Source organism: Esox lucius, chromosome 9 (assembly GCF_011004845.1).
Source record: "Esox lucius isolate fEsoLuc1 chromosome 9, fEsoLuc1.pri, whole genome shotgun sequence".
NCBI lineage: Eukaryota > Metazoa > Chordata > Actinopteri > Esociformes > Esocidae > Esox > Esox lucius.
Genome location: NC_047577.1, coordinates 4,008,801 through 4,032,564, shown reverse-complemented (window position 1 = coordinate 4,032,564; position 23,764 = coordinate 4,008,801). Strand labels below are relative to the sequence as shown.

The 23,764-nt window shown below is 42.0% G+C and overlaps 1 protein-coding gene across 1 annotated transcript; it reads left to right on the top strand.

Moving 5' to 3' along the window:
* Nucleotides 1–8,518: 8,518 nt before the first annotated feature.
* On the top strand, nucleotides 8,519–23,246 carry LOC114839774 (myosin heavy chain, fast skeletal muscle-like). Its single transcript, XM_029121989.2, has 41 exons — nucleotides 8,519–8,584; nucleotides 8,990–9,035; nucleotides 9,161–9,388; nucleotides 9,571–9,717; nucleotides 10,101–10,257; nucleotides 10,476–10,503; nucleotides 10,686–10,794; nucleotides 10,945–11,037; nucleotides 11,370–11,430; nucleotides 11,523–11,621; nucleotides 12,244–12,347; nucleotides 12,544–12,682; nucleotides 13,358–13,476; nucleotides 13,602–13,751; nucleotides 13,846–14,016; nucleotides 14,112–14,415; nucleotides 14,704–14,768; nucleotides 14,860–14,947; nucleotides 15,066–15,183; nucleotides 15,271–15,394; nucleotides 15,935–16,071; nucleotides 16,462–16,717; nucleotides 16,937–17,179; nucleotides 17,372–17,548; nucleotides 17,647–17,792; nucleotides 17,963–18,053; nucleotides 18,242–18,631; nucleotides 18,747–18,873; nucleotides 19,002–19,120; nucleotides 19,204–19,400; nucleotides 19,525–19,708; nucleotides 19,825–19,990; nucleotides 20,259–20,383; nucleotides 20,524–20,832; nucleotides 21,055–21,258; nucleotides 21,354–21,479; nucleotides 21,601–21,771; nucleotides 22,091–22,195; nucleotides 22,282–22,377; nucleotides 22,737–22,868; nucleotides 23,118–23,246. Exons 3-41 carry the CDS (start codon nucleotides 9,173–9,175, stop codon nucleotides 23,136–23,138), a joined length of 5,814 nt encoding a protein of 1,937 aa, XP_028977822.1. The 5' UTR covers nucleotides 8,519–8,584; nucleotides 8,990–9,035; nucleotides 9,161–9,172; the 3' UTR covers nucleotides 23,139–23,246.
* The last annotated feature ends 518 nt before the right edge of the window (nucleotides 23,247–23,764 follow it).

Here is a 23,764-nt window from a genome sequence, read left to right as displayed (position 1 = left end):
GGTCTCTCCCTCCCCGTCCCCCAAGTCGGTCTTGGCTCAGCCTGAGCCAGTTTTGAACTGCCCTTTCAACCTCTGCCTCAGTAATTCCTGGCAAACGGGGGTTTTTAAGAACAGAACCTGGAAGACAAAATATGAAGCGATTGCATTAAGTATGGCAGCATCCACATTTCCAATGATGAGTTGGTTTTGTCCACCAATGTTCAGGTGTTGAACTTACACATAATAGCATCCTTCACTGGCATTGACCGGATGCCAGTCTTCTGCCCCCTCCCGCACCAGTTCAGTTGGGTTGCCAGGTTCGGTGTGAAGACCTTCCCGCACACACGCCACACTGTTTGCTTAACATTCTGTCCACCGGCTGAGGACAACTTTGAGGTCTGAAATACAAACAAAGCATTAATACCGCACACACGTACTGTTAGGTGTTGTCATACTACTAACATTTTAGTTGATTCGGGAGTTTGAAGTAGGTGAGATGTCTTTAAACCTTTTTTGGGCACTCCAGTCATTTTACTACAAAAATATGCCCTATTCTGCTTTAATGAGGTTATATTTATTTATTTCATATATACTCACCTAAAGGATTATTAGGAACACCATACTAATACTGTGTTTGACCCCCTTTCGCCTTCAGAACTGCCTTAATTCTACGTGGCATTGATTCAACAAGGTGCTGAAAGCATTCTTTAGAAATGTTGGCCCATATTGATAGGATGGCATCTTGCAGTTGATGGAGATTTGTGGGATGCACATCCAGGGCACGAAACAGTGAACTCATTGTCATGTTCAAGAAACCAATTTGAAATGATTCAAGCTTTGTGACATGGTGCATTATCCTGCTGGAAGTAGCCATCAGAGGATGGGTACATGGTGGTCATAAAGGGATGGACATGGTCAGAAACAATGCTCAGGTAGGCCGTGGCATTTAAACGATGCCCAATTGGCACTAAGGGGCCTAAAGTGTGCCAAGAAAACATCCCCCACACCATTACACCACCACCAGCAGCCTGCACAGTGGTATCAAGGCATGATGGATCCATGTTCCCATTCTGTTTACGCCAAATTCTGACTCTACCATCTGAATGTCTCAACAGAAATCGAGACTCATCAGACCAGGCAACATTCTTCCTGTCTTCAACTGTCCAATTTTGGTAAGCTCGTGCAAATTGTAGCCTCTTTTTCCTATTTGTAGTGGAGATGAGTGGTTTACACTGATGAAAGAAATTTCCCTAAAAACAATGCGATCCACTTAAAAGTTGCTATCATATTTTTCTGGATTTAAACAATACTGTTGATCATCTGCTCTGCAGAGAAGGTGACTGGCTGCAATCTGCCATCTCTACATGACCTACACACCTCAAGGACATGAAGGCGAGCGGCGATGATTGGGGCTGAGCCCTCTCACTCTGGAAATTGACTATTCATAGCTCTCCCCTCTGGCAGAAGGCTGATATCTATCAGGGACCAAAACATATAGCCACAAGAACAGTTTCTTTCCTAAAGCAGTAAGCCTCATGAACATGCCCCAGAGCCAAACTGGCTATAGCCCGCTCCCCACACAAGCCGTGTTTCCACCAAAAGTACCCAGATCTTTTAGTCCCATTAACTACTTTTGAAGGAACTAAAGGGTTCCTTCAGCTCATTGTAGTAGACGTTTCCACCATGGTCTAAAGACCTGCGAAGTTTAGGCTAATTAGTCCGCTAACGTGTGTTCTTACTCTGATGTGTGTTATTACTCTGATGTGTGTTCTTACCTTAATGTGTTCTTGCTCTGATCTGTGTTCTCACTGATGTGTGTTCTTACTCTGATGTATGTTCTTACTCTGATGTGTGTTCTTACTCTGATGTGTGTTCTTACTCTGATGTGTGTTCTTACTCTAATGTGTGTTCTTACTCTGATGTGTGTTCTTACTCTGATGTATGTTCTTACTCTGATGTATGTTCTTACTCTGATGTGTGTTCTTACTCTGATGTATGTTCTTACTCTGATGTGTGTTCTTACTCTGATGTATGTTCTTACTCTGATGTATGTTCTTACTCTGATGTGTGTTCTTACTCTGATGTGTGTTCTTACTCTGATGTGTGTTCTTACTCTAATGTATGTTCTTACTCTGATGTGTGTTCTTACTCTGATGTATGTTCTTACTCTGATGTGTGCTCCATGCACCATACAAAGCGACGTACAGGCATCTTTATTATTCATGTGACACTGCAATATCACAGCAACCAGGGAGGTAATTCAAGTTATGATGCTGTTGATCGTGATTTATTGGTTTGCAAATGTGGTCATTGAATCAACGGTGGAAAAGAGACGAGCAGTAACTGCAACGCAAATAAAAAATGCCCAAAATGCTGGACTTATAGAACGTAAACTGATTTTACGAGCTATTGCGGAGATTGACCTTGAGATGACTGAGACAGATTCACGCGATCGCGCACAAAGAACAAGAATGGTTGGGGTTTAGTATATACATTTAAGTAAATCACAATTGTGAATAATGTTATCGTAGACTACATTGACTTATTTTTGGCATCTTTTTGTGTTTCAGAAAAACAAGTACTACAGAATGTGGCAGAACTTAATCAGTGCCCGAACAGTGGAAATGGCGAGATATTTTGTGCGCAAAATGGGACCAGAGTATTTCAACCACAAGGGCTGGCATTCGATTCATCCTGCAAGCTGTTGTGGGTGGAAGGTCTCTTTTGGAATGTTTTTACAGGAGCAGCAGGGAGCCTGCATGAGGCCAGAGTGCTGCGCTTATCAAGGTTGTGGGTTCTAGTGGATATGGGTTTGCTGCTCCCTGATGAAACAAAGAAAAATTGTGGACATGATGTTGGGTACTATGTCCTTGGTGACGCTATCCTTTGAAAAGCTGGCTGATGAAACTTTTCCACGGACAATGGACGGGTGACATCCCAGCAACTTGTGCACAACCACAAAAGAAGCAGAGCTAGGGTGGTGTTTGAGAATGCTTTTGGTAGACTGACGTGCAGACAATCTACATTAGAATAATCGATTATAACAAATGTCTAGTGGCTGTATGCACCTGTTGTACATCATGTTTGTTCTTTATCTGTTGAGATTTAATAAATAATTCAGCAGTAAAAACAAGACAGTGAATGGGAGTTCTTCTGTTTTCAGACACACACACACACACACACACACTTGTTTCCACAACTATTTATTTATGTGCATAAATGTAGGTGCAAAATTCAAATGTGCAAAACATGTATAAATAACAACTAGTGGAGGCTGGGGGCACTCTTTAGTCCAGTGGTGGAGCAGTGTGGCTGTTTCTTTGGCTCAGCGACTGGGCAAGCTGACCAAGAACAGATAGAAACCCACCATGAAACTCTCTCTGGAGCCACCTAGTTTCTTCCTTCTCAGACTCGAGGAACGCCAACTCTCGCTTCCTCATTGCTCTTTCCTCTGCTCTTTTCGCTCTTTCAGCTCTCTCCTCGGCTCTTTCAGCTCTCTCCTCGGCTCTTTCAGCTCTCTCCGATGCCAGGCTGTCAAGTAACAGCTGCATATACTGGTCCCACTGCTCCTGTCCTTGCTGCAGGATGGCTCGGTTAGCGTTGTCCATGTCCCTCAGCGCGTCAAGGAAGTCTGTGTCTTGTTTCCTCTTTCCTAAGAGGTTCAGTGGGCCCGTCCATTCCATCTAAAAAAAAAAATTTAAAAGCTGATTTCTTTTTTTTAAAGCTGAAAAAAAATGTTAGGTTGTCACGGACACCACAATTCTACACCATTAGCGGCTGACCTTGAGCATGTGGGCTAATATGACATACCTGTGGCCAAAATTTTTTCTAGGGCAGTGTTTCTCAACCCTGCTCAAGGGAGCACACCTGCCCTGCATGTTTTAGAGTTCCCCCTGCCCTAAATTACCTGATGCAACTCATGAAGGACTTGATAATGAGCTGATCATTTGAATCAGATGTGACTGAGTAGGGAGAGATCTAAAAAAATGCAGGGCAGGGGTGTGCTGAACTTGGTCCTCAGCATAAACACTCAATAAGGCCTGGACATTGTCGGTCCATCTGTTGTTCGATCAGTTCTCCATAAGGTCATCTGTAAGCACAATAAACTCCATGACTAACCCATTGACCATATGCTGACATCATTTACAAAAGCCACAGACATTTAAAATGGAGGTTGAAAACTTCTGTGAGTTGCCTCTACTCGACCAATCAGAAATGTCCCAACCCCCTAAGTTCTGGTACTTTGGGAAAGTACTACCCCCCGAGTGGGGGGCTTTTTTGGGGGGTAAAATAATGTCCCCGGAACTTAATGTAGACCCGGGTCCCTGCGGTGGAAACGCAGCTCTTGTTTCATAGTGGAAGGAAGTCAGATTGTCTGTTGCTTCTTTTGAATGAGTTCTACTGCAGATTCAACCTGCCAAAGACTATGATGGTGCATTTCTACACTGCCATCATAGAGTCCATCCAGTCTGGTACGCTACAGCCACTGCCAAGGACAGGCTGCAGCGCATCATCCACTCTGCAGAGAGGGTGATTGGCTGCAATCTGCTGTCTCTACATGACCTACATACCTCCAGGATGCGGAGGCGAGCGGCATAGATTGGGGCTGGTCCCTCTCACCCTGGACATTGACTATTCAGAACTCTGCCCTCTGGTGGATGGTTGAAGGAAGGTATTTTTTAGTATATTTTCTTGTAATTAATTAATGCTCAATACACTAATCATATTGTTTTTATTTATTTTGTACAAAACTGCTGCACTAATGAACCATAATAAAATCATAGTTTGTTGTGAAACTATGAAAAACTCAGATTCTGATTTCGGTAACCAAGGTGTAGTATAACATATTTCCAATAGAGGGTGCTTAACGCCAGAGTTAAAATAAGCTACATAAGAGGTCCTTTTTGCCGCAAAGAGTAGAACAGGGGCATGAAAGAGATCCTGGGGTGGGAGCAGAGAAGCCTGAAGCATAGTGGGAATTGGAGGAGCCTTATGCATTGCCAAAACAAACAGCCAATGTGGCCAGCTTATTTATAACGAACACGTGAACGAGTTGTAGGAAAAGGTGGGGGGTACTGCAGTTCCCAGACAGGTCTTCCCCTGGTGAGTGTTTGTAGACTGGTGTGTGTGTGAGTGTTTATGTGTGTGTGTCTGGGTGTGTGCTCTCTTAAAGAACACAGCGAGGGAATTCTTGCAGCATAACTTTAATAACCACAAACAGCGAACCCTTGTAATAATAATAACTACTTATTTTTTTATAACACTTCATAATGCCACATCCTTTACATATGTCACAGCACTGCTCCAACCCCCCCCCCCCCGCCCCACACAGGGCTCGAACCAGCGTTCCTCTCAACCTAATGACCACTGTCACCCATGAAGCATAGTTACCTCTGTCCCTGAAACGCCACAGCTCCTTCAAGGTCTCAGAGTGAGTGACGAAACGTATCGATATGGTAACAGCATTGACAGCGGTACCTGTCTGACTAGGCATGCATCACCTTTGACCTCCTTCACAGAAAAAAACAGCTGCTGGGCAGAGCCCACCTGAATGATCTGGTTTAACTGGGAGCAACTGGCACCAACTGGCACTATGCCTGAAGCATAGTGAGAATTGGAGGAGCCTTAAGCCTTGCCAAAGCAAACAGCCAATAAATAACCACCATTAATCACCTCTCGACCCTGACAGTTAGTCAGCATACAGATGAGACCCAAGGCTTCCCCTGGCACTTTGGTGGCCAGCATATTTATAACCAACCCGCCAAGGCGTTGAAGGAAAGTGAGGATTACGGCAGTTCTCAGCCAGGCTTCCCCTGGTGAGTATTCTTAGACCAGTGTGTTGGTGTTTGGGTGTGTGTGTGTGCTGTCTCTAAAGGACGTTCCCAGGAAATCCTTGCAGCATATGTTTATACATTTGCGCAGCCAATTCAGACAGGAAACCAGAGTGGTAAATGGGCCATGACACGTCAGCTGATGTAGGGTCACTCCAATCATAATGTCTGATTCATACCTGTCTATTTAAACATCAGGTTACACAGTCTGATATGCTGATGGTCGTACTAGCATGCAGGTCAAATCCATGCCATTGTCACCCATGAAGCATAGTTACCATGGTCCCAGGAAAGCCACAGCTCCTTCAAGGTCTCAGAGTGAGTGACGTAACTGATTGAAAAAGGTACCAGCACCGACTGTGGCGCTAACTGACTAGCCATTTAACATCTGTTACGCCCACCGCCCATTGACATCCTCCTTCACAGCAAAACTAGCTGTTGGGCAGAGCCCAACTGAGTGATCCGGGTCACAGCACCAATGTAACAGGTGCCAAGAAAACAACACAATGTAATTGTCTGTAGTTCCATCACTCTTCACATAACAGAGACTACAGTCTTTTTGAGGGCACCACAATAGATATAATCCATGCTGATGGGTGAAGGCAAGACAGAAAGGCTAGGTTCTTTGCCCCAGTATTGTAATTTTTAGGGAGATTCCTCATGAAAACCTACAACAAAAAGCAACACAGACACAATCCCAAATACAAATACAAAGGTGAATACAACGGGAGAATACAACTGAAATGAATAGGCCATAAACCACACCACGGCCAAGTTCTAGATTGGGCCATAACCTTTCCTGGCTTTAACCAAAAGGCTTGACTAGGAAAGTAATCCTGTTCTCTCAGATATACCTGGAACATATGCAGCGGATTGGAAGATTCATAGTTCCATATCGGTTGCGAGCTTTATTCTCCTGCACAGTGTTTGCCCACAAAACACATAGTATTTACATTAGAAAATCTAAAATTGAGTCTGGGCATAATGTTGTGGGTATTACGCTGGAATATGTTATGACCCACATTCATACACGCTCATTTTCCTTCGGAGCACAGCTCCAGTGACAGCAGATCCGCCAATGAAGCATTGCCCAATTAATGTCTAAATATCGCTGCGGAAGCTGGATGTATTTCTGACACCACCGTTCCTGAACATGGCCATATTGGGCTTGCAAATGTCCTGTTGCTTTGGTTTACGCCTTGTTACTCTGCCATCAAGTGTTGTGGATCCTGCTGGAGATTAAAAAAAAAACAGTTTAGCAGATGTTGCTGATGCCTGAGGGTCATAAAGAAATCACTAATGACTGGAGGCTGTTTGTATTTCTTACATGTATACTGAATCGTGTGGACCTCATACCCAGACCGAGGGTGTGACAGAGATGTAGTTCAGGCCTGCACACTATTTTGACCTTATTAGTTGATCATTAGGTTCTTGCATTGCTGACATGGTACCCGTTTTATTGCCAGATATCTGACCTCGAGAATGAGATCTGAATTTCAGCTTGGTTGTTTTGTGGATCCATGCCACGGTTAGCCCTGTCTCCTCGCAGCATGTGACATTTCACAACCAGATTTAGCTTTATTACTTGCCAGGACATTTTAATAGTTTGAATCATGTTTAAAAAATGCTACCCTGAGCCAAGCTGCTGGGGAGGACTCAGATGAACTCTTGTCCGTGGTGATAAAACCACTATGCAAGCAGAGATTTGTTTAATGGTCTCCTAACATTTATTGGATCAAGAGTTACTATTTGGCCCTTCCAAAATATATAAAATGCCACATCTAAGGGTTGCGTTTAGGTACTCTGTGTTGCATTGTGCCCAAGAACAACTCTAAGCAGTAGTATATTGGTCGTATATACCACAACCCCTTGTGCATTAGTGCTTAAACACAATTATATTGTTTTTTTTAAAAGCCCCATTAAGACAGAACCTCAACATGACCTAAACATGTACCCAGGAACCTATAATAATAATAATAATTAAAGAGCCAATGCAGATTAGGGTTTGTTTACATTTGTGGGATGACATGACTGAACAACTTTGCATGTCTCTCAAGTACAAAAACATAGCTCACACATCACACAAGGGTTTTAAGCATTAAAATAAATTGAACGTCCTGAACTTTTTGACTGCATGTCGTGAATTACAGTGTCATCAATGCCATAATTATGCTGCACTGGCAGATATAAAAAAAAAAAACCTTGGCTGCAGTGAACCTGAGAGACCAGTCCAAGAAATGTCAGTAGTTTCCCCCGTGGACTGTCTCTTTTCTTTCTCCAAGGTAATAAATCAAACTAAGCATGTGGAAATTGCCAAGTCAGGTGTATGGTGAGTTCTGATGTGTTTACAAACACAATTATATAAATAAAAATAAATAAGGGTAAATTAGAGGTAAATATATGAAGTTGCTGATAAGGACTAATATTAAATGGAACCTAAATTAGTTCTGATTAGATTTCATGAAAACATCATTTTGTTTATGGTCAGTGAGGCCACATCAACTCTATCCATTATAGTGTGAGGATTTTATCAACTTTCATTAGTGTGTTTTGAACAACACAACCTCTCGTAAATATTAATTCGGTTGAATTAAATGCAGGGACAAATATTGGAAAGTGATGAAATGGGAGTGTGGCCAGTGGGGTGGTGGGGAGTGGGGGGTGGATGCTCCAGAGTGGTCCATAATTAGCTTCTGCTTGGTTTGCAACTTCAACCAGATATAAGGAGGCTGAGCCCCCCAGCATCCTTAAGTCAGACACCTTCTTCCTCTGTGGTAAGACCCTCTGTATCTTCCTTAAATCTTGTCTTCTCCTTGCTGTTAGAATCTGAAGCACTAGCTAACTGCAGAACTGACTTTTGCATTCTGTTGTATATAACTACTGTAACATTTGAGTATATGCAGTCAAGTCTTTTTCAATTACAGTCTGATTTCAACTACATTTTTAATGCATTTTGTTTGTGTCTTCTATAATTGTAATGTGTTCTGGCTTTATTATAATCCCTTTTCCGTTTGTAAATTGACACTAGAACGTAACCAGGGTTTTACACACATGGTTGAACTTGACATAATGATTGAGTAATTTCAATGATTGAGCAATACCACTCCTCTTCAAGGAGTTAACTCTAAATCATAATGCAATAGGGTTTTGTTTATTAACAACAATCTAACTTTTAACAGTTTCCTCAAAGAACTACAAATTCATCTATAGGTGGGGGAAAATCAGGTGAGACATGGTTTGAGCCTTCTTGCGATGAAAACATTCAGTGACATGTGTGATAAGATCACTTAACTGTTGACTGAGGAGGAAGAGACACTGACTCTATCATGTTTCTTTCATCTGTTTCCCAGCGATCCGTCAACATGAGTACGGACGCAGAGATGCAACTCTACGGCAAGGCCGCCATATACCTCCGCAAGTCTGAGAAGGAGCGGATGGAGGCACAAGCAAAGCCCTTTGATTCAAAGAACTCCTGCTATGTAACAGACAAGGTGGAGCTGTACCTCAAGGGTTTGGTCACTGCCAGGTCTGAGGGAAAGTGTGTTGTAACAGTCACGAAACCCGACGGCACGAAGATGGTAAGCTTGACCGGAGGAACATATTATTGGAAAAAATAATATGTTTTTCGTATTAGTATTTCTGTATGAGTGGGGGATAGTCAAGTCATTGGATTGCATGGAAGCTTTGCAAGCATTGCAAGATTCAACTAATCATTTATTAGGAAAAAGTATTAATAGTAATATATGGTTTGACCTTTCAGGAAGGAGTAGAGTTCAAAGAGTCAGACATCTTTGAGATGAACCCCCCGAAGTACGACAAGATTGAGGACATGGCCATGATGACCTACCTGAACGAAGCCTCTGTCCTGTATAACCTCAAAGAGCGTTATGCAGCATGGATGATCTACGTAAGAAACCTGTGAACACACACACACATACAAATTATGAAATTCAATTATTGAAATAACACAAAAATGAATAGTACAAACAAAAAGATACCAATACAGCAGACCCATAAACACTGCCTTGAAAAGCGAAAAGAGTTTTTAAAATGCTGAAAGTCAAAGTGTATTATAGTCAGGTGAGTGATATGTTGGGAAATATTTCTAGGTAAAAAAACCTGTTGCTGTTGTGTTAATTCAGTAATATGAAAACTGGTCAGGGGAATTAATACATTCGCAAAGCACTGTAGGTAAAACAAAGTACTCACATATCTTCAAATAAATAAATAAATAAATAAAATCTTCAAATAAATCCAGTTAAAAGTACATTCATTCTCCTCCTCCTGCAGACCTACTCCGGGCTCTTCTGTGCCACGGTGAACCCCTACAAGTGGCTTCCTGTGTACGACATGGAGGTTGTCAATGCCTACAGAGGGAAGAAGAGGATGGAGGCTCCACCCCACATCTTCTCTGTCTCTGACAATGCCTTTCAGTTCATGCTGATTGGTACGAGCTGAAGTTGGATGTTGAAGTTGAAAATATAATTAAAAATATAACTTTATTTAGCATCAATTGTTTTTAGACTGAATAAGAGGTTTCTGAAAATACCTGATTCCACTACCATTGAATGAAATATTTTGAAATCAAACTCATGATGTTGCTATGAATGCAACAGTTTTCTTTGAGCATAACAAGCATAATGTTGTTTGTATTTTGGGTTACAGATAAGGAGAACCAGTCAGTCCTGATTACGTAAGTTGTTTTCTTGAATTTCAACTGATTTTATGTTTATATTATAAAATTATTGGGTTACTTGGGTGTAATGAAAATAATCAAATTACGTAATCAGAGGAATGTCTCAACAATGCTTCTGAAAGCTAATCTGACACTCTGAATTGTAACTAAAACAACTCTTTCTCTGTCATATAAACCAGCGGAGAATCTGGTGCAGGAAAGACTGTCAACACCAAACGTGTCATCCAGTACTTTGCCACCATCGCAGTTTCTGGAGAGAAGAAGAAGGAAGACCCCAGCAAAATGCAGGTAAGACGCTTCAGCAATTATTGGTTTATCTTTGAATACAGTTTCAGTTTCGTTGGCTGTGGAAAAGGAAATCATTGGGGGGACATCCGTTTCAAGAACAGTGTTGAGAACTTCACCAGTTACTGATGCACTTGTGTTTGTCTCAACCAGGGATCTCTTGAGGATCAGATCATTGCAGCCAACCCTCTGCTGGAGGCTTATGGTAATGCCAAGACTGTGAGGAACGACAACTCCTCTCGCTTTGTAAGTATGACGTGAACAATAAAACTATAACTCTTCCAGGGGTTTATAGATGTATTCATGTGAGCCAGTTTGCTATACTAGAAAAATCATTATTTGCTGTGTAGAATATAATTACTAGAATTTTTTTGTAAAAATTTAGCAACTTGTTTTTTAAAAGAAAATCAAAATACTCAATTCAGAATTTTTTTGGTGTACATTAAAGTTTAACATTCCTTCATTACAGTAACATTTTCCTGCCACAGAGTGATTCATTTACAATCTTAAATTAGTGTCAAAGTAACATTTGAAATGCATTTTGTTGAACCTTTTCTATCCCCCATGTTCTTCTTCAGGGTAAATTCATCAGGATTCATTTCCAAGGTGGTAAACTGGCTAAAGCTGATATTGAGACCTGTGAGTTGGTTTTCACTGCATTTCAATGCTTTTCTAAAATTCAAACTGAGTTATTTGGAAACATGACTAATAAATATTATGTTCTCTCTCAGACCTTCTGGAGAAGTCCAGAGTGACCTTCCAGCTGCCCGATGAGAGAGGCTACCACATCTTCTTCCAGATGATGACAGGCCACAAACCTGATTTAGTTGGTATGTAAGGAGTGGGTCTCAAGGGAGATGATTCTTAACTCCATCTGTGGAACATTTATGATTCTGGGACTTTTGGCCATAACTCTGTCATTGTCAAATTAAAACAGTTTCCTGAAAAGTGTGTACTATGTCACAACTACGCAAATATGTGTCCCATCAAAACCACTCAGTTTCTAACTGGTAATTTAAACTAAAATACGATGGCATATGACGATAGTGATTCTACTATATACAGTATAAAAAACATGACCGATCCAGCTCAAAATGGGAGGTTAAAATAAATAATTTGCTATTTACAAAAGTCCCAGAAAGTATCTTTAAAAGTCACAATGATTACATTAAAGGTAATAACTCATTGTTCAGGTCCTTGGGATTTATCAAGTGATGAAGTGAGTTCAGGGCCAGGTCTAGGAAAAAGTGACACAAACGGTCACTTAGGGCCCCAGGCCGCTAGGTGAGGGGGCCCAAAATCAAACTTTGTTTAGGGCCCCCAAGAAGATAGAGCCGGCCATGAGTGAGTCCATGAGTCTCAGTCCCCTTCTATTGAGTGAAGGAGAAAGAAATCCCTTAAAGGTAGGACAGCAGGGATTTTAATGGACAAGTCGGTCTCTGTTCTCCACAGAAATGTCCCTCATCACCACAAACCCATATGACTTCCCCATGTGCAGTCAGGGTCAGATCGCTGTGGCCAGTATTGACGACAACGTTGAGCTGGATGCCACAGATGTGAGTTGTATGATCTTATTTATGTAATCTAGAATTGGTAGATTAATGTATCTGAGCAACTGAACTTTGTTTAATTCAAAATTACCTTGAAGCCTAGACATGTAAGACAAGCACAAGATAATGTCACTTAATGCTCTGTCTAGTTGAGCAGACCACCAGTCAGTTCCTCACTCTTGAAATTCCTCTCTGATCCCAGGATGCCATTACAATCCTGGGTTTCACCAATGATGAGAAGGCCGGCATCTACAAGCTGACCGGAGCCGTGTTGCACCATGGTAACTTGAAATTCAAGCAGAAGCAGCGTGAGGAGCAGGCTGAGCCAGACGGCACAGAGGGTGAGTCCCACACTTACAGTGTCTCACAAAGGTGAGTACACCCCTCACATTTTTGCTAATATTTGATTATATCTTAATTTTCACTTTTTCACTTAGGGCAGGGGTCTCCAAACTATTCCACGGAGGGCCGAGTGTCTGCAGGTTTTCGCTCTCTCCTTGATTGACTAATTAGGTTACTAATTGGTTCGTTTCTACCCTCACCTGGTTTCTTAGGTGTGAACTGGGAACCAATTTATAGGAAAAACCAAAAACCAGCAGACACATGGCCCTCCGTGGAATGGTTTGGAGACCCCTGACTTAGGGGTTTACTCACTTTTGTTGCCAGCGATTTAGTGTTGAGTTATTTTGAGGAGACAGCAAATTTACACTGTTATACAAGCTGTACACTCACTGCTTTACATTGTAGCAAAGTGTCATTTCTTCACATGAAAAGATCGAATCAAATATTTGCTAAAATGTGAGGGGTGTACACATTTTGGTCAGATACTGTAGATCAAACAATGTAGATCATCAGTCTCTGTCCCAATGTAGAAATAGAATGTCAAGCAAAGCTAAAGTCTGGAGACCAGACTGCATCAACTGATTAAGTCCAAACTTCTCCCGCAAGAGATTGTTTTGTCACTGTGATGTCTGAAACAAGCAATGTAATGAGTCTGTTTATCGTTCTCTCTCAAGTGGCTGATAAAATTGGTTACCTCCTGGGTCTGAACTCATCTGAGATGTTGAAGGCTATGTGTTACCCCAGAGTGAAGGTCGGCAATGAGTATGTCACCAAGGGACAGACTGTACCTCAGGTAAGGGAGCTAAACACATCTACAATTTTAGGACAGATGTTCTTTCTTTATAAGTATTTTGTTTTGTCAAAACTCTTATCACCTCACCAATCAACATCTTATTTAATGGGGTATTGTCAATGTAGGTTAACAACGCCGTCTCAGCTCTGTCCAAGTCCATCTATGAGAGGATGTTCTTGTGGATGGTCGTTCGTATCAACGAGATGTTGGACACCAAAAACCCAAGGCAGTTCTACATCGGTGTGCTGGATATTGCCGGATTTGAGATCTTTGATGTGAGCAGAAGAACAAGAACAAGAAAATATGTTATAATTTAGATGGATAGCAGTATTGTACGATGAAATAATCCCTTTTAAAATCCATCAACAGTACAACAGCATGGAACAGCTGTGCATCAACTTCACCAATGAGAAACTGCAACAGTTCTTCAACCACACCATGTTTGTCCTGGAGCAAGAGGAGTACAAGAAGGAGGGAATTGTCTGGGCCTTCATTGACTTCGGCATGGACTTGGCTGCCTGTATTGAGCTCATTGAGAAGGTAAGCTGTCTGTTATAATTCTATTTAATTATTAAAAGACTAAATTAACCTAAATGCTTATATCACTAATTTGATATTCATCTCTTTTCATGAAGCCCTTGGGCATCTTCTCCATCCTTGAAGAGGAGTGCATGTTCCCCAAGTCTTCAGACACAACCTTCAAGGAGAAGCTATATTCCCAACATCTTGGCAAAACCAAGGCGTTTGAGAAGCCCAAGCCTGCCAAGGGCAAGGCAGAGGCCCACTTCTCTCTGGTGCATTACGCCGGCACTGTGGACTACAACATTACTGGCTGGCTGGAGAAGAACAAGGACCCCCTGAACGACTCAGTCTGTCAGCTGTATGGAAAGTCCTCAGTCAAACTGTTGGCTGGCCTGTACCCTGCTGCCCCACCTGAGGGTAAGACAAACATCACATGAAAATATTTAATTACACACTAGAAACAAACCAGACTTGTAGACGAGAGCGAGAGCAATGACATGCCGACATAGTTTGCCATTGTCGGTTTATGCATTGAACCAGTTTGGACTCTATTTTTGGAACTTCTTTATATGTGTATATTTGAGATTCTCATATTAATAAATTGCTTGTTTAGAGCAATACTACACTACAATCTGTACATGGTATTACTATTACTGAACCTGCTTCAGGAAATTTAGTTTTTATTTTATTTCCCCATTTGAACAGATACAACCAAGAAAGGAGGAAAGAAGAAGGGTGGTTCTATGCAGACTGTGTCCTCCCAGTTCAGGGTGAGATTTCAATGTATATAATCAGTCCTTTAATAGACAAACATTGATTATCTTTATTGTTCTGAGATAATGGTTTGTAACGCTCCTACAGGAGAACTTGGGCAAACTGATGACCAACCTGAGGAGCACTCATCCCCACTTTGTGCGCTGCCTGATCCCCAATGAGTCCAAGACTCCAGGTATCCAATGAACATTTAAATAAATATTAAGTCTTATCAGTATGGTGTCTATAAATTTAAGAAGACTAATCTTTAGCTAGTTTCCAAATATTAACAGAGACTTGGTTCATTCTTCCAGGTCTGATGGAGAACTTCCTGGTCATCCACCAGCTCAGGTGTAACGGTGTACTGGAGGGCATCAGGATCTGCAGGAAGGGCTTCCCAAGCAGAATCATCTACGCTGACTTCAAGCAGAGGTACATGCAAACAAATGTACATGTAATGAAAGAATTAGCTTTTATGTAATGCAACCTGGCTAGAACTTAGATTTGTCTTCGATTCAGGTACAAAGTACTGAATGCCAGTGTCATCCCTGAGGGTCAGTTCATGGACAACAAGAAGGCTTCTGAGAAGCTGCTTGGGTCCATTGATGTGAATCATGAGGACTACAAGTTTGGACACACCAAGGTCAGTTAAATACGCCCAGCAGAAGCTAAAATTTCTAAAATCAAAACATACAGTTAGGTCCAGAAGTATTTTGGACACTGACAAGTTTTGTTATTTAGGCTGTTTAACTAAATATATTTACGTCACAGTTAAATAATGAGCATGTGCTTAAAGTTCAGTCTCTCAGCTTCAATTTGAGAGTATTCACATCCAAATTAACAATTTCATTTGAGCCTCTGAAATAAAGGGACAGTATAAAAATGGTTGCAATTCCTAAACGTTTAATACAATATTTTTGTTCAGCTCCCTTGAACTAAAGCTGAAAGTCTACACTTCAATTGCATCTCGGTTGTTTCTTTTCAAATCGATTGTAGTGGCGTACAGAGACAAAATTATGAAACTTGTGTCAGTGTCCAAATACTTGCCCTAAATGTATTATACATTATAAACAACCATCCTATCAAACTTGTAAAGTTGTTCACGTCTTTTGATTAAACAATTTCTATGTGTCACCATCACTATGATTGTGGTTTCATAATTGGCCATGTCTATCTGTCTCAGGTGTTCTTCAAAGCCGGTCTTCTGGGCGTCCTGGAAGAGATGAGAGATGAGAAGCTGGCCTCTCTGGTCGGCATGCTCCAGGCTCTTAGCCGTGGATTCCTCATGAGGAGAGAGTTCTCCAAGATGATGGAGAGGAGGTGAAAGCTACATGTCAACCAATGTATTCTGATTACATACTGTATATGCTGTGATCTACTCACAGTAAGAAAGTATTAGAATTGTAATTAAAAGAATATTAATTTAACAGGTTTATTTTGCGGTAAAAGATGAAGGATGATTCAGGAGAAATGTAGCCCTTCTGAAAGTCACGGACAGGGCAGAGACTGATGAAAGGACTGCCAGGACAACAGAAATATTATCTTTGGTCTTTTGCTTTTTTAGGCAGATTTGAAAGACTTGGGTGAGAGGGAAGGGTTTAGAACAGATGATACCTGGTCTCTGGGGTTTAGGACATATGATTAGACCAAACCATTTGACCTGTTGTAGATGATCCCTCACCTTTCTGCTCAATTCTTTCTGTCAACCAGAGAATCCATCTACGCTGTCCAGTACAACATCCGCTCATTCATGAATGTGAAAACCTGGCCATGGATGAAATTGTACTTCAAGATCAAGCCTCTGCTGAAGAGTGCAGAGTCTGAGAAGGAGATGGCCAACATGAAGGAGAACTTTGAGAAGATGCAGGGAGACCTAGCCAAGGCTCTGGCCAGGAAGAAGGAGTTGGAGGAGAAGATGGTGTCCCTGGTTCAGGAGAAAAATGACCTGGCACTCCAAGTCGCATCTGTGAGTGTGCAACAATCCCTATATCGACATATTAAAACACATCAAATATAATTTACACAAAGACACACACAAATGCATGCACACACACCCACACAAAAACATGAACACACGTAAAATAAAAATAAAAAAATCTCATTTGACCACTTTGACTAAATTAAGTCTATTTTATCATGGACAAAGGGAAGTATTAAAATGTTGTCCTCCGGTTCTGAAAAACAGGATTCAGAGAATATTAATGATGCTGAGGAAAGGTGTGAGGGGCTCATCAAGAGTAAGATCCAGATGGAGGCCAAACTCAAAGAGACGACCGAGAGGCTGGAGGATGAGGAGGAGATCAGTGCTGAGTTGACTGCCAAGAAGAGGAAGCTGGAGGATGAGTGTTCTGAGCTGAAGAAGGACATTGATGACCTGGAGCTCACCCTAGCCAAAGTGGAGAAGGAGAAGCACGCCACTGAAAACAAGGTACTGTGACTTAAAATAGACCAGTCGTTCTCCTGTGAAAAGGGCAAAGGACCCCTGAGATACTAATTCCCTTTTAAAAACGGCTGCTATAGAAAGCCTGATTAAACATAAGTGAATCAAGTCAAAATACAACTCTACAGCAGTAGAATTCCATTTGTATTGTGTGTTTACTTTTGATGTGGCTGTTTTCAGGTGAAAAACCTGACAGAGGAGATGGCGTCGGTAGAAGAAAGTGTAGCCAAGCTGACCAAGGAGAAGAAAGCCCTCCAAGAGGCCCACCAGCAGACCCTGGATGACCTGCAGGCAGAGGAGGACAAAGTCAACACTCTGACCAAGGCCAAGACCAAGCTGGAACAGCAAGTGGACGACGTGAGTGGAGATGGACATTATGGCTTTGATCGTTTGAAAGATGATATTACTTTTAGTCGTTGAGTTCTCAACAATACACGTTGTTTTTTATCTTATAGCTTGAGGGTTCTCTGGAGCAAGAGAAGAAGCTCCGTATGGACCTTGAGAGAGCCAAGAGAAAGTTGGAGGGAGATCTGAAACTGGCCCAGGAGACAGTAATGGATCTGGAGAATGAAAAGCAGCAGTCTGACGAGAAAATCAAGAAGTAAATACTAACAAATGACCACAGTATTAATTTACTTATTGATTAAAAATTCCTGTAATCATGAATTAGAACTTACCTGTGACTCTTAAACAAAATTAATAGTTTGAAACTTTGCTGCTACACTATCATTCTAAAACCAACTCTACACTCTACCTATTTGTGTTTCTTAGGAAGGAGTTTGAGACAAGCCAGCTCCTCAGCAAGATTGAGGATGAGCAGTCTCTGGGAGCTCAGCTGCAGAAGAAGATCAAGGAACTCCAGGTAGAGTACAGAACCTGTAGGACAGGAAAATAAACACATGAAGAATATCCTGGAAAATATCTTCAGTTAGCGCATCACATTTTTCACAGAACTTTGTTGTCATATAGTTCTGAATACTGGCTTTGTATCATTTCCACAATATTTCCACATTGTATTCAATTGTTTGATTTTGTGTTCATGTGTTGTAGGCCCGCATTGAGGAGCTGGAGGAGGAGATTGAGGCTGAGCGTGCAGCCAGGGCCAAGGTTGAGAAGCAGAGGGCAGATCTCTCCAGGGAACTCGAGGAGATCAGTGAGAGGCTGGAAGAGGCCGGAGGCGCCACTGCTTCTCAGATTGAGATGAACAAGAAGCGTGAGGCTGAGTTCCAGAAAATGCGTCGTGATCTGGAAGAGTCCACCCTGCAACACGAGGCCACAGCCTCCGCTCTGCGCAAGAAACAGGCCGACAGCGTGGCTGAACTCGGGGAGCAGATCGACAACCTGCAGCGCGTCAAGCAGAAACTGGAGAAGGAGAAGAGCGAGTACAAGATGGAGATTGATGATCTATCTAGCAACATGGAGGCAGTCGCCAAGGCAAAGGTGAGTAGTGATGTTTGAACAAACAGATTTGACAAGGGTCAAGTATATTAAGATTCAAGATCACTTGACGGGAGTGTCAAATATAATAAAATGATGGAAAATGTTTCCCTATCAGGGCAATCTGGAGAAGATGTGCCGTACACTTGAGGACCAGCTGAGCGAACTGAAGTCCAAGAATGATGAGAATGTTCGCCAAGTTAATGACATCAGTGCACAGAGGGCCAGACTCCTGACAGAAAATGGTAACATACCAATAGATATGATAGTCATGTATAATTAACAAAACAAACCATGTTTTCAACCGTTTCCACATTATTACAAACTTACATGACAGATTGTCCATTAACATTATGTCTCTTTGTTCCTCCAGGTGAGTATAGCCGCCAGTTGGAGGAGAAGGAAGCCCTGGTGTCCCAGCTGACCAGAGGCAAACAGGCTTTCACCCAGCAGGTGGAGGAGCTGAAGAGGCATATTGAGGAGGAGGTCAAGGTGAGGGATCCAAAATGAGTTTAGAGGCTGATCGCAAAGTCCTCTACTGGAATAAGTTTGATTATATCTACGTCTTTTTACAGGCTAAAAATGCATTGGCTCATGGTGTCCAGTCCGCTCGTCATGACTGTGACCTCCTGAGGGAGCAGTTTGAGGAGGAACAGGAGGCCAAGGCAGAGCTGCAGCGTGGCATGTCCAAGGCCAACAGTGAGGTGGCTCAGTGGAGGACCAAGTATGAAACTGATGCCATCCAGCGTACAGAGGAGCTGGAGGAGTCCAAGTGAGTCACTAAACTAAAATATAGAGTGAGGTTGGTAGGGTTCAGGAAGCTCTGGGAATATGTTACATCAACATGTATTCTAAGGTTTCTTCCACACCATAACAACACTTTTGATGCCAAACAGGAAGAAGCTGGCCCAACGTCTGCAGGAGGCTGAGGAGACAATTGAAGCGACCAACTCCAAGTGCGCCTCCCTGGAGAAGACCAAGCAGAGACTGCAGGGAGAGGTGGAGGACCTCATGATTGATGTGGAGAGAGCCAACGCTATGGCCGCCAACCTTGACAAGAAGCAGAGGAACTTTGACAAGGTGAAAATGAACAACGCTCACCCAAGGGGCAAATCTTCTGTCTGCTATATGATACATTGTAATATAGTTTTCCTGATTTAAAACTTCATTAATGATAAATTCCATGGATTTCCCAGGTTCTGGCAGAGTGGAAACAAAAGTATGAGGAGGGTCAGGCTGAGCTGGAAGGAGCTCAAAAGGAGGCGCGCTCCATGAGCACTGAACTCTTCAAGATGAAGAACTCCTACGAGGAGGCCCTGGATCATCTGGAGACTCTGAAGAGAGAGAACAAGAACCTGCAGCGTGAGCATTTGACCGAAATCATGTTTGTCTAGTGTTTTGCAAACATTTCATCATCAAAATGACTGCTTTTCCTATTTCAGAATATTAATTGACTGTCCAAAATAAAAAATATATTTTGTACCTGTAACTGCAGCTTGATTTGAAAGACGTAGTTGCTAATTGACTGTTTTGTGTTAATTCAATCTGTGACTGTTATGATCCAACATCAGATTCAGGACATTAGATGTAAATCTCCCAAGTCTGAACTGGTTTCTTTGTGTGTCTGCAGAGGAGATCTCTGACCTGACTGAGCAGATTGGAGAGACTGGCAAGAGCATCCATGAGCTGGAGAAGGCCAAGAAGACAGTGGAGACAGAGAAGTCTGAGATCCAGACCGCTCTGGAGGAGGCTGAGGTATAGACTACAGATGTTTAATAGAAAAGGCATTGTTATATTAGTCATTGCCTACTGCAGTTCAATGCTTCCTGTCTTTTTGTTAAGTGTAGACATTTTGAATTTGTTACACTAATCCACCTTCCTCCATCTTCGTCCAGGGAACACTGGAACATGAGGAATCCAAGATTCTGCGTGTGCAGCTGGAGCTGAACCAGGTCAAGGGTGAGGTGGACAGGAAGATCGCCGAGAAGGATGAGGAGATGGAACAGATCAAGAGGAACAGCCAGAGGATGCTTGACTCCATGCAGAGCACCTTGGATGCTGAGGTCAGGAGCAGGAATGATGCCCTGAGGGTGAAGAAGAAGATGGAGGGAGACCTGAACGAGATGGAGATCCAGCTGAGCCACTCCAACAGGCAGGCCGCTGAGGCCCAGAAACAGCTGAGGAACGTCCAGGGACAGCTCAAGGTAAAGGGACTTGGACTACTGCCTCTTGAACCTGAAAATGGAAAACAATAAATTTTGTTATCATTAACTAATTTGATGAAAAGGCAAGAAGGGACAGAATAAAGAGGACTAATATACTGTCGAAATGTAGGCGATACTGGTGAAATTCAAAGTTCTGTCTGGTCTAGTCACCCCATTTTCAAAACTCCTAATGAACTCCTGTGTCATTATGAATCACCACAGGATGCCCAACTGCACCTTGATGATGCTGTCCGCGCCGCAGATGATATGAAGGAGCAGGTAGCCATGGTGGAGCGTAGAAACGGCCTGATGGTGGCTGAAATTGAGGAGCTGAGGGCTGCTCTGGAGCAGACAGAGAGGGGCCGCAAAGTGGCAGAGACTGAGCTGGTCGACGCCAGCGAGCGCGTTGGGCTGTTACACTCCCAGGTATGGGTTAAAATCTGTTGGATTGCGACAGGGATTGATTTAAGTTTTTTTCATAATTTCAGTCTCAAAGTAATTTGTCTTGTTTCCTCCTTCAGAACACCAGCCTTTTGAACACCAAGAAGAAGCTGGAAACTGACCTGGTACAGGTCCAGGGAGAGGTGGACGACATTGTCCAGGAGGCCAGAAATGCAGAGGAGAAAGCCAAGAAGGCCATCACTGATGTGAGTACTTGAAATATATCCACTTGAAATGTCCCCAAGAGCCTGGGCTGGTTATTCACAACAGTCATGTGAGAGGGCAGTTATGTCTCATGCTAATTAAATAAACAAACTAACATTCCAGGCGGCCATGATGGCTGAGGAGCTGAAGAAGGAGCAGGACACCAGCTCTCACCTGGAGAGGATGAAGAAGAACCTGGAGGTCACAGTCAAGGACCTGCAGCATCGTCTGGATGAGGCTGAGAATCTGGCCATGAAGGGAGGCAAGAAGCAGCTCCAGAAACTGGAGTCCAGGGTGAGTTACCAGCTGGGGGAATATGGAGGACTGGAAGACTTACTGTTGTAAATGTATTTGTCCATTAAAACACACAGAAGCACTGTGTAATTATTTCTCTCAATAAACCACCTAGATAATGAAAAGTTTTATATCACCATTATCATACAAATTTCTTCAATTAACATTTTAAAAGTACCAGGAACAAACAATAGTTGTTCATTCAAATTAAATGTAAAATGACAGGAAATAACAAATTGTCACTTCAATACTCTTTAGAAGAGTTAAAATGATTGGTTATGGCAAATTTCCAGATGGCTGTTTATTTTCTTCCACACAGGTGCGTGAGTTGGAGACTGAGGTTGAAGCCGAGCAGAGAAGAGGTGTCGACGCCATCAAGGGAGTCCGAAAATATGAGCGCAGAGTCAAGGAGCTGACTTACCAAGTATGAAATAGTTCCTTCTTCAGACTAAAATGTGCAGTTTTATGTGTGAATAAAAGGTTCATTGATTCTTTGATCTTCTCCCAAAGACTGAGGAGGACAAGAAGAACGTTGCCAGACTTCAGGACCTGGTAGACAAGCTGCAGTTGAAAGTGAAGTCCTACAAGAGACAGGCTGAGGAAGCGGTGAGTCACAGATTATTTAAATTCTCAGAAAGCATACATTTGAATGCACATTTGTTCCTAAGTAGAATGCTGCACATTTCTGAGTACTTTCTGAATACCTCACATGCTTATGTATTGCCAATTTATGGGAGAGGGGATGGAAGATTTATTAGCTGTGTCAGGGACTGGTCTATTGTAGTATTACTGTCCTGGTTACCCAGTTCTGACCTTTACTTTCTCAAATTCATCATCTAAATCCATATAAATTGGGTACCCTAAACCTGTTGATGAATATAATAATTTTTTTCTTTAGAAATATCCCTCTAATTTATTACCTGAACTGAACATCTATCTGTCTTTATATCTCTTGTCCCACCCAGGAGGAAGCATCCAATCAGCACATGTCCAAGTTCAGGAAGGTGCAGCATGAGCTGGAGGAGGCAGAGGAGCGTGCTGACATCGCTGAGACTCAGGTCAACAAACTCCGAGCCAAGACCCGTGACAGTGGAAAGGTAAAAAACTGCTCCCAAAAACACACCTGACTCATGTTCAGAATGTGATCACAATGGTGACTTTTTCTACTCAGTTTAAATTTAGGATTTCTAAGTTTTTAGTACAGCTGAATGAAGGGTGAAACTTTAAAATAAAATCTAAAATATTGAGAATGAAATGCTTGACCCACTAAATTATTTTTATGACTTTACGTCTTTGGCAGATTTATCCTTAATACAGTTTTTTTCTTTTTTTCTTTGTTCTCACAGGGCAAAGAAGTTGCTGAATGAACAAGGGCAAATAATGTTTCAAATTTCTTTGTGTTGCATAAAATATGATCTTCATGGGGGAATTTCTTTGCATTGATTAAACACGTTGGCCAACAACTTGCTCTCTCACTGTGGAGTTATTACTCAGCATTTTTTTAAATATATTGTACTTTAATTAAAGGAGTAGTAAGCAATTGCAACAATAAAGTGGACGCCACAAAAAGCGGCTCATCCCTCAGAAAAAACTGAGGGATGAGCCTAAAGACACTATTTACTGTGCATTCGGACAGTATTCATACCACTAATTTTTTCCACATTTGTTATAATATAGTCTTATTTTAAAATGAATCAAATACATTTTCCTGAATAATCTACACACAATTCACCATAATGATGTAGCAAAAGTATCCCTTAGCTGCTAGGACATAACCTGAACTTGATGGAATAAAGGGTCTAAATTCTATTATCAGCTGCTGACACTGACTGGGCTTAAATATTTTTATTTCTGTTTTATTATTCAGTTTTTAAGTTGTATGATTAGTCTGTTGGACAGTGGATGTGCAGGTCTAATTAGCTGGTAATTAACAGTATTACTAAGCCCACTGGATTATCGTAACTGTTGGTTATCAACCAGTCAGGATCCATGT